This window comes from Pinus tabuliformis, chromosome 6 (genome assembly GCF_031772625.1).
Source record: "Pinus tabuliformis cultivar Carrire ecotype Pingquan chromosome 6, CPIR1, whole genome shotgun sequence".
NCBI lineage: Eukaryota > Viridiplantae > Streptophyta > Pinopsida > Pinales > Pinaceae > Pinus > Pinus tabuliformis.
Genome location: NC_142292.1, coordinates 295,287,366 through 295,302,672, shown reverse-complemented (window position 1 = coordinate 295,302,672; position 15,307 = coordinate 295,287,366). Strand labels below are relative to the sequence as shown.

Below are 15,307 nucleotides of genomic sequence, written 5' to 3'. Positions count from 1 at the left end.
TGAAACCCATCTGTTGCAAATAAGAATCAATCCTCGAATACCAAGCTCTCGGAGCTTGCTTAAGTCCGTAGAGTGCTCGTCTCAATCAGCATACATGGGTCTCCCGCCCAAGTACCTCAAAGCCCTGTGGTTGCTCAACATACACCTCGTCCTCTATAACTCTGCTCAGAAATGTGGTCTTCACATCCATCTGATGGATCTGCCAACCCATTTCTGCAGCAATAGAAATAAGGGACCGGATAGAAGTGTACCGAGCTATGGGAGCGAAGGTCTCATCATAGTCAACTCCCTCTATCTGTGAGAACCCTCTAGCCACAAACCTCGCCTTGAACCTCTCAATGTTGCCATCCGCAACATGCTTGATCTTGTAGAGCCACCTGGAAGTCACATCTGACTTGCCCTTAGGCCTAGGCACCACCTTCTAGACATTGTTTTTAATGATAGAGGCATACTCCTCCACCATAGCCTCCCTCCATACCTCCTGGCTGGCAGCCTCCTCATAGCTAGTAGGCTCAGAGTCAACAACGCTGGTAGCCTTGGCTACATAACTGCAAAATCGCTTAGGTGGCACACTCTCCCTGTTCACCCTCTTCGAAGGACCAACAAAGTCCGCTTCCTTCAAGGTGTCTTCAAGCCACTTGGGAACCTCATCCTCTGCCCCCCAGTCTGGTGAACCTGAAGGTCTGCCAACTGACCCTGGTGTGCCTATACCAACACTTATCCTCGAAGAACCTATACTGGCACACGTGTCTGTGTCAGCTAAAGTGTCATGTGCACTCTGCACTAGTGGACTCCCTAAAGAAGTGCTCGGTGAACTTGCCATTGGTGCCCCAAATGTCACTGACACTAAAGCACCTCATGTACAAGTCGATCCAAAACCCTGAGGTCCTACTCCCTATACCTGACCTCCCTGTTGAGGATAACTCTGTGACTCTCTCTCATCATACTCCCGTGATCTTCGATAGGCCCTCTCCTCCTCGAACTTCACATCCCTCCTAATCACCACTCTCCGTTTAGAAGGTGTTGTCGCACAGATTGTCACGACAACGCTTAGACCGGGGGCTGTCACCCTGATCCCCGATCTCTCCATTTAAGCCTGTCTCCCGCAGCTAAGGGGGGTAGACCCTATGAGATGATGAAGACCAACTGTGGACCAGTTGGGTTGGGAGACATGAAGAAACAAGCACTAAATTGATTTTGTTTTAAAAGACCAGTGCCTTATAAAATAAATGATTAAACGATTATTTATCAAATGCTACAGAGATATGAACTCATTAACAATCGTTTTACCATCAAACAACAAAGATTAACTTTAACCACATGCGAGATAATCAATAAATGCTTAATGACTTAATGATACTCCAGCAATTAAAATTTTGAAAGATAAAGTGCTTCAACCACGTAAAAAAATTTAACCAGAGATCACATTCATGTAGTTAATCTTCAAATGAACATTAAAGCATGTTTAAACATTAATTCCCACATCAAAATTTTAGCCTCAGCAGAAAAGATGAAACCTAAGAAATTCCCGAGCCAAGACTGAAATTGGCAAAAAAATTCCCAAAATATTTTTATATTTTTCAGATAAAATAAAATTTTAAAACTAAAAAAAATCTAAATGATACTAAATTAAATCAAAATCTAAACTATAAGAAAACAATTTCTTTATGCTTTTTTAAAGTTTTATAATTTTTATGAATTTTTTATATTTTTAAAACAAAACTTAAAATTAAAATCTAAACTAAAACTAAAACAAAACTTAAAATCTAATCTAAATCTAAACTAAAATAAAAAGGAACTTTTTATGAACTTTTATGATTTAAATCTAACTTAAAAAAAATGAACTTTAAAATTTTATTTTTTATTTTTTATTTTTTTTATTTTATTAAAGTATAACTCTAAATCTAAAATTAAAATTCTCATTCTCTTATCAAAACTTAAAAGAAATAATCGAAAACTAAAATAGAATTGAAAAATCTTTGAGCTAAAATAAAATTTAATTCTAAAATCTAAAAAAAAAAACACTAACCCTAACCTAAAACTAAATCAGTGCACACACATATAAAAAATAAAACTAAATTACAAACCTACGAATAATATAGTTCTGAAAAATAAAATTTATGCAAAAGAACTTATCAACGCATACACAGAGAAAAAAAAAAAAAAAAAAACCTTACGCATATCAAACTTTTTGTTTTGTTTGCGTGTGCAGGGCAACGGAGAAGGGATGCGGTGGAAGGAAGCACGCAGTCGGCAACAGATGAAGGGACAACGTGAGGCAGCGTGCAGGCAGAGAGATAGCAGCTGTGTGAGATGAGCAGCTGGACAACAAAGGTTTGCGGGCTTAGCGTGGAGGAGAGCCGTCAAAAAAAAAGAAGTGGCAACAAGTGAAAAATGCAGGAAGCAGATGAGGAGCAGATGGGGAAGCTTGCATACAGGCAGCAAGTAACGATGAGAAGCTTTTTGAATAAGCAATTTTGCGTGGGACGTGAGGCTACGGAAGATTTAAGGGACTGCGTGGAGGAGATACACTGCACGCAGGTGGTTGGGCAACGTTGGACGATGGCTGCTTGAGAGAGATAGCTCAAAATCGATTTTTTTTTTTATTTTTTTTTATTTGTTATTTGTTGTTGCAGATGTGCAGGTTTGCATCACAGTTGGACAATAGCTGCGTGAAGGGAATGGAGCTTGCTTGAAGGAGGAAAACCGAGTGTTGCGGCGATTGTAGATTTTAATGTGGAAACAATGAAACGTGGGCAACAGCAAATGAATGGTAGTGTTGAGGAGCAAGGATGGAGCCACGATGGAGAGCTTTGTCGCCCTCATAAATTACGATAAGAGTGAACTCAAACCCTAGCTATGAAGGTTGGAAATCTTTGCTCCATCAAATCTACAATGAAAGCCCCGGGCTGCAAGTTGCTTCAGATTTTGTGATGAAACCCCGAAATATTTTTCAAAAAAATAAAACCTGCAACCTGTAAAAACAAAAGAACCCCAGAAGTAAAATGTGCCAAAAATAAATTGAAAACCCTAAAACCAGCTAAACGATTTACAGTATTTACAAATTTAAGGCTCTTTAGTAGCCAGATTTGTCAATAATCACAGTAGTATTATCAGAATTTAATTTTGACGTGAGACACTTCAGAAAACCCTGCATGCATTCATAAAAAGTTTCAAATGATAAGCCCGGGATCAAGAACTGGCTAGGCTCTTTCAGAAAGCACAATCCGAGAGTTGCCTGGTTCAACCGAGAACTTCACCTAATGCCCCGTAATCTTAAAAAAAGGATTTCCTGCACAGCTTAAAATCAACCATCAACATAGAAGGAGAAAACAATAGTGAAACTCCGATCAAATGGAGATACCTGCCACTATATTTCAGAATCTAAACTATCATTCAAACCCCAAAGATCAGACAAGATACATGTGCCTAGATCAATCTTCATTAAGCTATCATCAATGGCTGAAAATAAAATTATGCAGAAAAATAAAACAATCTTACAGCATTTCGAGAAAAGTAACACCAGCAAGATATTTAACCCCAAAGTCTTTCTTTATTGCACAAAAAAAAATACTACAAGAGCGCTTTCTTTAGCACCAGACTCAGATCTAATCTGATCTCAAATGACCCCCAGCACCCTATTTAAAGGAAAAATTCCCAACGGCTAGTTCGAGTGATCCATGTCAAAGCAATCTCGACCGTCGATGAGGATCAAGATATCTCTTAATCTCATCCGTCGAATTAAAAAATTGAAATTCTGCATTTATTTACTCAAAAATATTATTTTATTATTTTTAAAATTTTTTATTTATTTTTTAATTTATTTTATAAATTTTATTTTATTTTTTTATTTTTTAGTTATCTTTTAATTTTTTAATTTTTAATTTATTTTTAAATGGATCCTCGAACTTAGCCTTTGGAAAAATCACCTAGGACCTAGAACTTAGGACTTCTATGAGGAGATTAGAACATTTTCTAACCCTCAAGAAACTTTACATCATGACTTTTACAATTTTACATCTCAAAGGGGAAAACCCATTTGACATAGACCCTCATAGACCACCCAGTTCTGCGACCAAATATAATCTAGCAGATCAACACACTAGGATTCTCCTAAGATTCTAATGACAAAATCCATTCCGGCTTTGGGGTTAGGCTGAAGGAAAACTCTGCCAATCATGGATCGGTGAGACAAAAAACCTTCCGGAACGTAGATTATCACTAGAAAATTAGGTCCACCTAGGCAATTTATATACATGACTCAACTCTGCTAAGATTATTTACAATTCACACATGCAGACTGGGTTTACAACATAAATTGATCAACTTGACGATGACTGTCAAATGGCACGGACATGTCGATTAAGCGCTATCCCTTTTGCGAAAATAGGGGGTACACTGCTATGGGAAGTTGACACGTAGTGGTCAATAGAAGGAATGAAGATCCAATAGGCCTTCAAAGTCTTGTTGTAACCCATAAAGATACCCTTCTCTGCCATGGGTTCCAGCGTCATCCTCTGCTCCTTGGGGATATAAGAATATGTGAGACATCCAAAGATACGAAGATGTCCCACATGAGGCTTCTCTCCAGTGAAAGCCTCCTCCGGAGTCATATTCCCCAATACTCTGTGATGACTTCTGTTCTGAAGATAAACAACAATATTGCAGGCCTCAATCCACAAAAACAAAGGCAACCCCTGATCATGAATCATCGCTCTAGTAGCCCAAACAATAGCTTCGTTCTTCCTTTCAGACACCCCATTCTGCTGGGGGTTGTAAGGAACGTGAACTCTCTCCTAATGCCCTCCTGTGCACAGAAGTCAAAAAACCCAACATCAATGTACTCACCACCATTGTCTGACCTCAAGACCCAAATCTTCCTACCTATCTGCTTTTCCACAAGAACTTTGAACTCTTTAAAGCAACTGAAGACCTGACCCTTGCTCTTCAGGAAATATATCCAAAGTCCTCCTAGAGTAGTCATCAATGAATATAACATAATACTCATAACCATCCAAAGACACATGAGACATACGACCACTAACATAAAATATGAATCAAGTCTAGTATACCTGTAGATTTGTTGTCGCTCGCTGGGAATGGTAACTTGGTGTAGTTGCCCAAAGCACACCCTCTGCAGACCTCATAATGCTCGACACTGAAATCAGGAACTCCAGTAGTGATCTCCCTCGGTACTCTCAAAGCTGCATGATGCATATGTGCCATCCTTCGGTGCCAAAACTTGCACAAGTCCCTACTATTGGTGGTACTAGTGTGAGTGCTACTCAGCAATGCTCCTGCCGACTGAAAATTGAACCTGTATAGTTTCCCAGAGCAGACTCCAATCACTTTGGCCAAAGTGATGGAAGCTCCCCTGGGATGCATCAATACCTGCCCTCTTGAGAAAGTGACGTCAAACCCCTTCTCCTCCATAGCAGACACTGAAATCAAGTTCTTCTTCATCCCCAGAACATACAAAACATCCATGACCTTCAAAGGAGGAAAAGACTCCCTCTCAAAGGTCACAGTCCCCACACCAACATCTCTCACAGTGTGGTCATCTCCTAATACAATCTCAATATCAAGTGCCCTCTCTGCAAGCTCCGAAAAGATCTCTTGTGCGTATCATATGGCGGGAAGCCCCGCTGTCTATGTACCACACATCAGATGATGTACTCCTACTAGATGTAGAAGTATTAGATGCAAAGTCCTGGTCAAACTGTGAAGCAAACTGCTCCACCTCTGCTAAAGTTGTAGTACCTTTCTTCCCCTTGTTCTTCCTCTCAGGACACATAGCAGCGTAGTGTCCCATATTCTGACATGCCCAACATTTGACTTTGGACATATCTGTATCTTTCTTCTTCTTCTTCTCCTTTCCCTTAGCCCCATCTGATGAGACCCCTTTCTTGGCCTTCCCTTTGTTCTTCCCCCTGGTTGTCAAGGCTATATCCTCCTCATCTGCTATCTTCACCACACCACTATCAGTGTTCTGTATCTCATGCTACACACAATCATCCCAAAATTTGTCCCAATTAGGAAGACTCTCCCTAGAGGTAAAATCATCTCCAAAGACCTCCCAAGACTTAGGGAGTTCCACTACAGCTATCCTGACTAACTCTGTGGGTGCAACTGCCTCACCAATAGCAGTCAAATCATCACTTACCTGTTTGACCCTCCCAAGATAATGAACTACACTTTCAGCCTTTGTCATCCTAATGTTCTTCAATTGTTCTTTGAGTACCATCTTCCTGCTCTCAATGGTACTCTGATAGAGAGTGGTTAGAGTTGTCCACCTCCGATATGCATGTGTTTCCTCTCAAACACTATCTGAATTTTGTCCTTCCAAACATCATAGTTGGATATCCCATCCAGGCTATCCTCTATCCTTAAGAACATGGCCATCACTGCTGTCCAAAATTTACAAAACCAAGAAAACAGAGAAATGAACTTTCCAGCACACCTTGTTGTCCCAAAAGTTCAGTCTGTGAAATTTCACCTTGCTGTCCCCAATATCAGTTTGTTGTCCAAACTGAGTTTATTGTCCAAAAATTCAGTTTGTTGTCCAAACCACTATTTGCTGTCCCAAACCACTGTCTACTGTTCAAACTGGAATTTTCAGCCTGTACCTCTAGTACCATGTTGAAATTTGATGACTAAAATGTTTCCTGCAATCCCAACCCGGTTTTAATTTCACCTTATCACTCCCATTCAGTTAAATGTCCTTTCCCATAAACATAAATTCAACATATAGAATTCTGGAAATGAATTTTTCAGATTAAAACACATGGGGCTCTCAACACATGCTGAAAATAAATATGGACATAAACAGACTAGCAACACACATAAAAATACACACAGATTTTTGGTCAACTTAGAGAGCTCTTCAAATTTATTTATCTTTCAAGTTCAGGAAAAATATATTTGCAGACAAAACAAAACAGCGAAATACAACTTATCTCTTCAGCCCAAAACTCCTTGAAAACCATGCCCACTTTGCCTTGATTTTTGTGCCCACTTGAGGTTAAAAATATGTACTGTACGAATACAACTGTACGGGCTGTACTGTACGGATTTCCTTACTGCTGAACAGACTGTAAGGATTTTTTTTCAAAAAAAATTCCTCAAAAACTTCTCTCGAACAGCGTGCAACTCACAACATTAAATGTTATTCGTACTGTACCTTCTGTTGTCTTCTATGCCTTGATTTCCATGCCCATCTTTGCCCAAAAATCACTCCTTCAGCTTGCTGCAACAAATTTCTCCTTCAGAACTTTTCTCCAGCTCTCAGCCTCTTTTCTCCAATCTGCTCATGAAGAATGAATGCAGTCTCTCTTTTCTTTTCCCCCTTTTGTTTCCCTAAATGACTTTTGGGCAACCCTAAGATCTAATGGCTCAGATTCATTTAGATCAAGAGATGAGAATAAATGTGCATTTAATTCTCACTTTCTATTTTTTAACTCACCCATTAAATGAAGTACCCACATTGTACTTTATATCTAAAGTCACTTTTCACTTTATAATTTAACATTGACTTTACCACTTATAAAGTCACTTTCACTTTATAAAGTCACACCTAGGAAAATAATTATTTTAGACACTTTTCCTTATGTAGAGAGTAACCCATAGAAAACCACTTGTCCAAGGTACTTTAAAAATCAACATTGTGTATGTGTATGTGTGTGTGTATTGTCATAGGGGATTGTAAACCATTATTCATTAATTTATTAAATATATAGTTCATAAACATTTCATGTTGTTTTTATTAGTCATTCATGGTTCTTACAGTATCCCTCACTTCGTTTGCCTCAATAACCATCCCTTTATTTGAAGATTCTTTCCCTTAGCCTTGGCTGTTAGGCATGGACAACCTCTATCTAAGGCTCCTCCCAAAATTCCCTCTAGGATTTCACAACCCTGGCCCATCAGTCCAAGGTACTATCCTGACAACATTCTCAAACAGTGCACCTGACCCTTCATGGTCAATAACGACTCCATTAAAGAGCCTTCTCTCTCTCTCTCTCTCTCTCTCTCTCTCATTATCCAACATCACCCTCTAGGTCTAGCACACCTTGACATCCTTTCTACTTCTCATGGTTTTGTTTATTCTTGTGCTTATTTTGTACACCTTTTAGCTTTGCAAAACTCCTTTTGTACTTTTTAGAGACTAACAATAGGAGCTTCTTTTGCACTCCCACTATGCACTTAAACAATATGTACTTTTTAGTCCCATTGATCTACTTATTGTGGCCATTAATTGGACATTAATAATAATTCATCGCCAATCCCAGTTCTATTAGCTCATTTCCTCTTTCTTTCTTTTATCGCATCTCTATTGGTGGAGGCACTAAGCTATAGGCTGACTCCACCACCTGTGAGTTCGATGATAATAGATCTATGAGACAACAAACTTATTCTCACATCAACAGCAGACATGTCACCCTTAGAAGATCTTAAAGCCAAACCCACTCACCCCAACTTATGGACTCCAGAAATTCCATCATGAGTTTCTTCCCCTCCCGCTGTTCAGTTGCCAGTTGCCACTGATCGTTATATCTAGTCCTATTGACCTATTCCTTTGTCAATTGTGGACATTAATAATTATCTTATTTTATCCTATCTTATATCTCTTCATCTTTCATTTTGTATTGTGTAAGAGCATTTTTTTTCAAATATTGAATTATTAGTCCAAACAGTTTATGATTAATTATAGATCATAAATGTGAAAAATTGTTGCAATAATTGATTTATTTCTCCTACTTATTTATAATAAGTTATTCACCAAAGCTTCAGTAAATACCAAAATAAATTCAGATACAGACTTCACAAATTAAGAACTGAAAATTAAAAGGCAAGAGAAACATCATCATATGAACAATCACATTGACACACTTGTTTTTGGACAATCGTCCCCGGAAAAACCCAATGTGGGAAAACCAGCACAGCAAATCTGAGGATTCTGATTATTGGCAATAAATATCTTAACACAATTTGGATTCCCTAGAGAAAAACAACAATCCACTCAGAGAAGGTAACTGAAAATTCTCTCACACTGATTCTTGAGATTTTGCTCTGTTCCTAGCCCACTGCGCAGTCTCTGCGTGAGCCTACACGGGGTCTGCATGATTTCTACGTGGAGGCTCCCTCTGACTGCGTCAACCTGGATTGTTGCTGCTTCTGCTGCTGAGAAATCGAGATTTCTCCTGCCAGTCATCTACTGTGATTTCCGGCACTGAACTCTTCTCATCCCCAACACTTCGGCGTCAACTACCTCTGGCTATTGCGCTGACTCTCTGTGTCAATCTCCTTCAGCTGCTGCATTATCCCTTCTTGGACCAGCGCTGACTCTGATATCCCTCTCTGCGTATTCACTGGAACTGGAAATCACTTCCTTCCAATGCTGCCTTTGATCCTCTCTGCTTGATCACTGGTTCGAATTCCTTAGCAAACCCTGCCCTAGGAAAATCAAACTGACTGATCAACTCTCTCTGTGTCTTCAAGTGAACCCCAAGCCTCCATTTTATACTTTTCCTGTTGAGTCTTCAACAACCGAGATTAAGTCTCTAATCAATGGCTAAGATTAAAACATGACTTGATCCGCCTTCTAGATCATTCTCACCCATATTTTAATTAATACCCATTAATATTTTAATTTCCCTAAGTTTAGACTTAAGAACTGATGGAATTTCTAAGTCTAGCTATTAGAAACCCTTCATGTACTTTACTGATTTATTCCTACCTACTTGTTCTGCTAATTAACAAGTTATTTACCATGTAATTACTGGAAATAAATACAAGTACATGCTCAACACATTACAGATCGTCAACTGAAGGAAACAGAAACAAGCACACAAGTGACACTGTTGCTTTTGGACTAATGTCCCCGGAAAAACACAATGCAGGAAAACCGGTGCAACTATCTGAGGGTTTGATTTATTAAGCAGTTTCATACTACAATTTGGGTGCCAAATCCGGCTCACCCAACAAAGAAAAATCTCGGTAGTAGTACCTCTCTACTCGAAAGCAGATATGATATTCCAGCTGAAACCCTAGATAAACACTCTGGCAGCTCCACAACTCCAATCTGCCCCTCGAAACCCCCGCGTCAGCCTCTAGGGACTACATCAGCTCTCCCAGCAGTTCCGGCTATTCCCGGCAGTTTCGGCTTCTGCCCTCTGCGTCAGCTTTCCCAGCTGTTCCGGCAGTTCCCGACAGCTTTGATTGTTCCCAGCGATTCCGCTTCTGCCCTCTACGTCAGCTTTCCCCGCTGTTGCGGCAGTTCCCAGCAATTCCGGCTGTTCCCGACAGTTTCGATTTCTACCCTCTATGTCAGCTTTCCCGGTTGTTCCAGCAATTTCAGCTTCTGCCCTTTGTGTCAGCTCTCCCGCTTCTTCCGGCTATTCCGGCACAAGACTGGCTAACCCCGGCTATTTCTACGTCCCTCTCTCCGGCTACTGCGCTGATCCTCCCAATGCTATCTCTACCTCTCTGCTCATGTATTCGCTGCCCCTCAGCTACAACTCTGATCACTCTCTCAACTTTCTCAGCAAACCCAGCCCCAGAAAGTTGAAATCTTGATCTCTTGGTGTGTTCTTCAAGTGACCCTCAAGTCTCTTCTTATACTTTTCTCATTAACAAATCAATGGCCGAGATTAAGTCCCTAATCAACGGCTAAGATTAGATCTAGCTTGATCCATGACTTTTGGAGCATTCTATAACAGTTTTATATTAATTCACATTAATATTTTATTTTCCCTAAGTTTAGACTTGGGGACTCCATTAAAAATATTCATTATTTTAATATCTCCCAAACTGTTTAGAATCTGCCCAAACCCTTTCTGGGTATTGGAGATCTTATGTGTCTTAGCCTCTCCACCAATTTTCGTGGCTAGAGCACATCCGATGCTACCCCAAATCAACAAGAACTCCATTAAATATATTAATTATTTAAATAAAATACAATCCAGGTGGAATTTCACCAGACGGTTTCTGGGTTCTTGAGAACTCATGTGTCTTAGCCTCTTCACCAAATTCCAAGGCCCCCTAGAGGAGTAGTTAATTTCCTACAGCTAGCATTAATTCTAGATTATAAACAGGCCAAATCTTCCCTGAAGTAGCAGTTCATTTCCTACAGCTACAGCATTCACAAAATTATAAAGAGATTGAACTTTCCAACTAAAAAATAAAAATGCAATGTTTTGAATGAATAAACAAAATATCACAACAATGTAAAGAGTCAGTTATTTTGATAACCTGTGCAACTAATACAATCACACTCGACCATAGACAGACCTAGAGAACTACCATTCTAGTTTCATTGAGGAACCAAGACTAATCAAAATTATTGGATGCTGTACTCAAATGTTGCTGCTAAATCGACTAAGTCTAATTAAACTTCTAACCACTTGTGATGAATGTCTTTACTTCAATGATTGTCAAATCTTATGGCTTACATAAGATAATATGGGCACCAGGTAAGCACCCAAGAGTTGTGATTGGAAGAGAAATGAAATGATTTTGGAATAATACAAAATAGCATACCTTAATCACTTTACATATTAAAAGTTCCATTATGCGCCTTGTTTCAATATCGGCAATTTGGCCTTCTCTCAGAATATCAGAAGCAATTGGGCTACCACCATATGGGCTCTGCACCAATGCTAATCCAGCAACCTTATCCTTAAGGTCAGGCCAGTACATGGCCAGAGCTGCTGCTGCATCTACTCCTCCTTTACTGTGACCAAGTAGCATTACACGTTTACCTGAACCCCAATAAAGCTCTTCAATATACTGCTTCAATTCCCAGGCATTTGTTTCTACTGAAGCCTGCCATTTTTATCAAATAAATGTGATTTAAATACTCCATTGACTTCCTGATTGCCTTAAAAGCACCAGTAAGTTGTTTTTGTTTAGATGAAACAGAAAATACCTCACTATGAATCTTTGCAATATGACAAGCAAGGCCCAGCTTTGAGAATACTTTTTTCGTGTCAACAAAATATAGTGGGCCATGATTGCTAAACAGCCCTGTCATAAGGAAACGACATATATCATATCTTAGTAAATCCAAAAGAGAGCATCAAATATTGATCCATGTCAATTATAACCAAATTACCTGGAACCAGTAGATAGACCAGTGTGTCAGGCAACATATGCTCACCAATTCTGAGGACAAGGAAATCATGAGTTCTCATGGCTAAATGAAGGATAAAATGTTTGCAGTAGGTTTTCTCATCCTGAAGAAAAGATCAAATTCATTTATCCTGAACATTGAAAAGATAAGAAACAGGCACTGATAAAGCAATCAATTACCTTATCCTTTCCAGCAACTCCATGAATCTGCTTGTGCCATCTTCAACTGAAGGCATTCCAGGAGTGCGCAGTAGCCATCCTATGTCATTGGCAGAGCCTCGCAAAGTGGTTTGCACCCTAGCAACCAGCCTAGTTAAGCTACCTCTGTCAGCCATTATAAAAGTACAGAAAAAACACTTTTATTTGTAAAATACATGTTAACAGGCCTTCATACACAAGATGGTAAGATAACTAACATTCCACGTAAGTATATACTGCACATATCTTGGTAAAATTATTGCAAAGAATGTATCCACAAAAAGGAGGTAATGTTTATCAACCATGACTCCAAGGGATTGATGAAAAGCTGGTTTTTTAAATACAAATTAAAGGAAGGTGCCAGAGAGTCTGACATACAGAAAATTTGTTACTTGCAGCAATAAAGTTCACTCTGAAGTAGAACAAGTGGGTAAGGTTCCAGATAATGTGTGTTCCCTACATCCTAGTTTATACCTTCTCATTTGTCTGTGGGCACGTCTTACATGACTATAAGAACTTCTTACACATGTAAATGCCAATCTCCAAGCAAATTTGAAACCAAATATGGGAAACATCAACCTGCACCAACGAATCTTTGCATAAGGTGAAGTGAACTACTCAAAGGAATCACAAAGCTAAAAGCAGCAGTCACTCCTGAAACCTCTCAGCAGGAAAACACGGTGTTCCAATAACATCAACAAATGAGTTAATAAACAAGAAAAGTACATTTCAGTCAACTCTAGAAAAACTAATTACAAATAAGATTGACTCTAACAAGCATGGATAAGGCTAATTAATCTGGTTATGATGGAATAGTTGATTTTACTTCATGCCTCTCCGTTTTGCTATTTTGTAATCAAGTTCTAGATATTCCCAATAGGACCCGCCTTCAATTCTGAAAAAAGTCCCTCTAGAAGCATCAATATTTATAAAGAGTTGGAAAGATACTTAAGGATGTGTGAATCGCTAGAAAACGTCTAATCAAGGTTACTAGAGCAATGATTTTTTTTTTTTGGTGTAACTAGGCTGAGCCTAGGCCGGTGCCAGCCAGTCTATTGGATGGAAGAACAATCCAGCCACTAGAGGGATGGTATCACCAGGATTGTGTGAAGCTCAATCAAGCTTGGACACCCCTTGGGATAGTTTAATTCCCCCAAAAGTGGTTTCCATCCTCTCAAATCCTCCCCCCCTCCCAAGGTTTCAGCTTGAGAACTGGTGAGGACTCAAACCAACTGGTCTACACCCCATGGGTTACTGGAGCAATGTTATCGCTATGTGTGTCAATATTCAATACAAAGTCATTTGGTAGATTTAGATATTGAAATTATGGTGTTTTCTAAGGTTGGCTAGTCCCAGAGATCAAACTGTGGAGTATGTCATACTATGTTGCACAGTTTCTACTACCAGGGATGGAGATGTATAAATTTTCTGCAATAGGGCAGATAACATAGCTTAGAAAATTTCACCTTTTTCCTAGAGGTTTCCCAGAACTCAACCCTGTGAACTTGCATCCTTAGGGATGTTATGAAATATGAATAAAAATATAGCAACAATGAACAATATTTCATCTCTTAACAACCCCAATCCACTAAGCAATTCAAGAGAAAAAATACCACAGTGTGCCAACATGTTTCAGGCTTTCATCTTTCTGAGGCAATTCGTGCATAAAACAGATTTGAAATTCACTTTATGACAGCCATAAATACAACAGCAAATCTTATCTACCTTCTTCACTATTAATGTTAAGTCACTTAATGTTCAATATTAATGTTAAATCACCAAACCATGGAGAAATAGATCGATTAAAATCAAATCTGCAATAGAGACAATTTTGGACAGTTGAAAACTTCATATATATGTATAAAGATGAAGCTCATTGTAATGACTGTGCTAAATTAAAGAGCCATTACTGAACTGTAAAGCTGTAAAGATTATTGAACTGTTTGAAATGGTATTATTGATTTGATGAAGTACTTACCTGGCCTGCTACGGCTGTTGCGGTGAGGGTGCTTCAGAACTGCTCCAGCGCTCTCGTTACCGAATGACCAAAAACCACCCAGCCAAACCGAATATACCTAGATACTCGATCCAGTATGCTTCTCAACCGATGCATACGGTTCCCCCGTGCCCAGAAACTTCCAAAACAAGCAAGGCTCAATAGTTCCGAATCATGACCAGTATGTATAAATTTCTCCTTCCTCCTCCAACAGCACCCGAATCAGTTTTTCCCACTCACAGCAAATAGCCTCTCAGGCAAAGAACACGGACCCCCTCTCCTCCCTTTCGGCCTCTCCTTATGTACCATTTATTAGCGGTGGTTGCTCTCTCCACCTATGAGCCCACCACTTCCCTTCTCAACGACACCTCTCAACATGCAGAGTCGTATCTTTTCTTAAGGATATTTTGACATGTGCCATTTCACTTTGCTTAAGATTTTTATATGTTTAATTAAAAAGTCCTAAGTTCATACGTAGGGCTTTATTTTGATTTAATTTATCTCTTTAATAATTCATTCTCATACTTTATTTAAAAATTGCTCAAATAGATAATTATATAACCTGATTTTTAAGAATTTACATAATTCTTTACATTTATTTTCTTTATAACCCTTTTACTTTATACTTTTAAACTTAATATCATTGGTAATCGCTCATTAATCATGAGGCATTAAGTAATATGTGTTAATGGGTGAATGCGACTTTTCTATATGAAGGGGTGTCAGGATATTTAATATTTTAGGTAATTTAGAATATAGCTACTAGTGCAGTGCATGCGATACATGCATATGTAGCTATCATATGCATGCATCGTATGCATGCTAATATTCTCGTGCTCTCTATATTAATGATGGGTCACTACATACACCCCTCCTTCAGAAAACTTCGTCCCGAAGTTAGAGTTCAATACTTATAATAGTGATTAGTACATTCTTGTTCGGATTTGCGTATTGAGGTTAAATTTTTACTTAATGAGAGAACAC

The 15,307-nt window shown here is 38.9% G+C and overlaps 1 protein-coding gene across 3 annotated transcripts in view; it reads right to left on the bottom strand.

Annotated features, from left to right (window-relative positions):
* The window catches only part of LOC149258492 (alpha/beta-Hydrolases superfamily protein), a 323,185-nt gene that overhangs the window by 106,871 nt on the left and 201,007 nt on the right, over nucleotides 1–15,307 (bottom strand). The window contains exons 5-9 of one of the 3 annotated variants that reach the window (XM_089415429.1): nucleotides 12,802–12,906; nucleotides 12,310–12,453; nucleotides 12,113–12,162; nucleotides 11,927–12,024; nucleotides 11,539–11,823 (exon numbers count right to left, since the gene is read on the bottom strand). In XM_089415429.1, coding sequence (XP_089271555.1) covers nucleotides 11,539–11,823; nucleotides 11,927–12,024; nucleotides 12,113–12,162; nucleotides 12,310–12,453; nucleotides 12,802–12,906 — 682 coding nt within the window. The remainder of the gene's footprint in view (nucleotides 1–11,538; nucleotides 11,824–11,926; nucleotides 12,025–12,112; nucleotides 12,163–12,309; nucleotides 12,454–12,801; nucleotides 12,907–15,307) is intronic. The other 2 variants (XM_089415431.1, XM_089415433.1) reach the window with 2 other exon arrangements.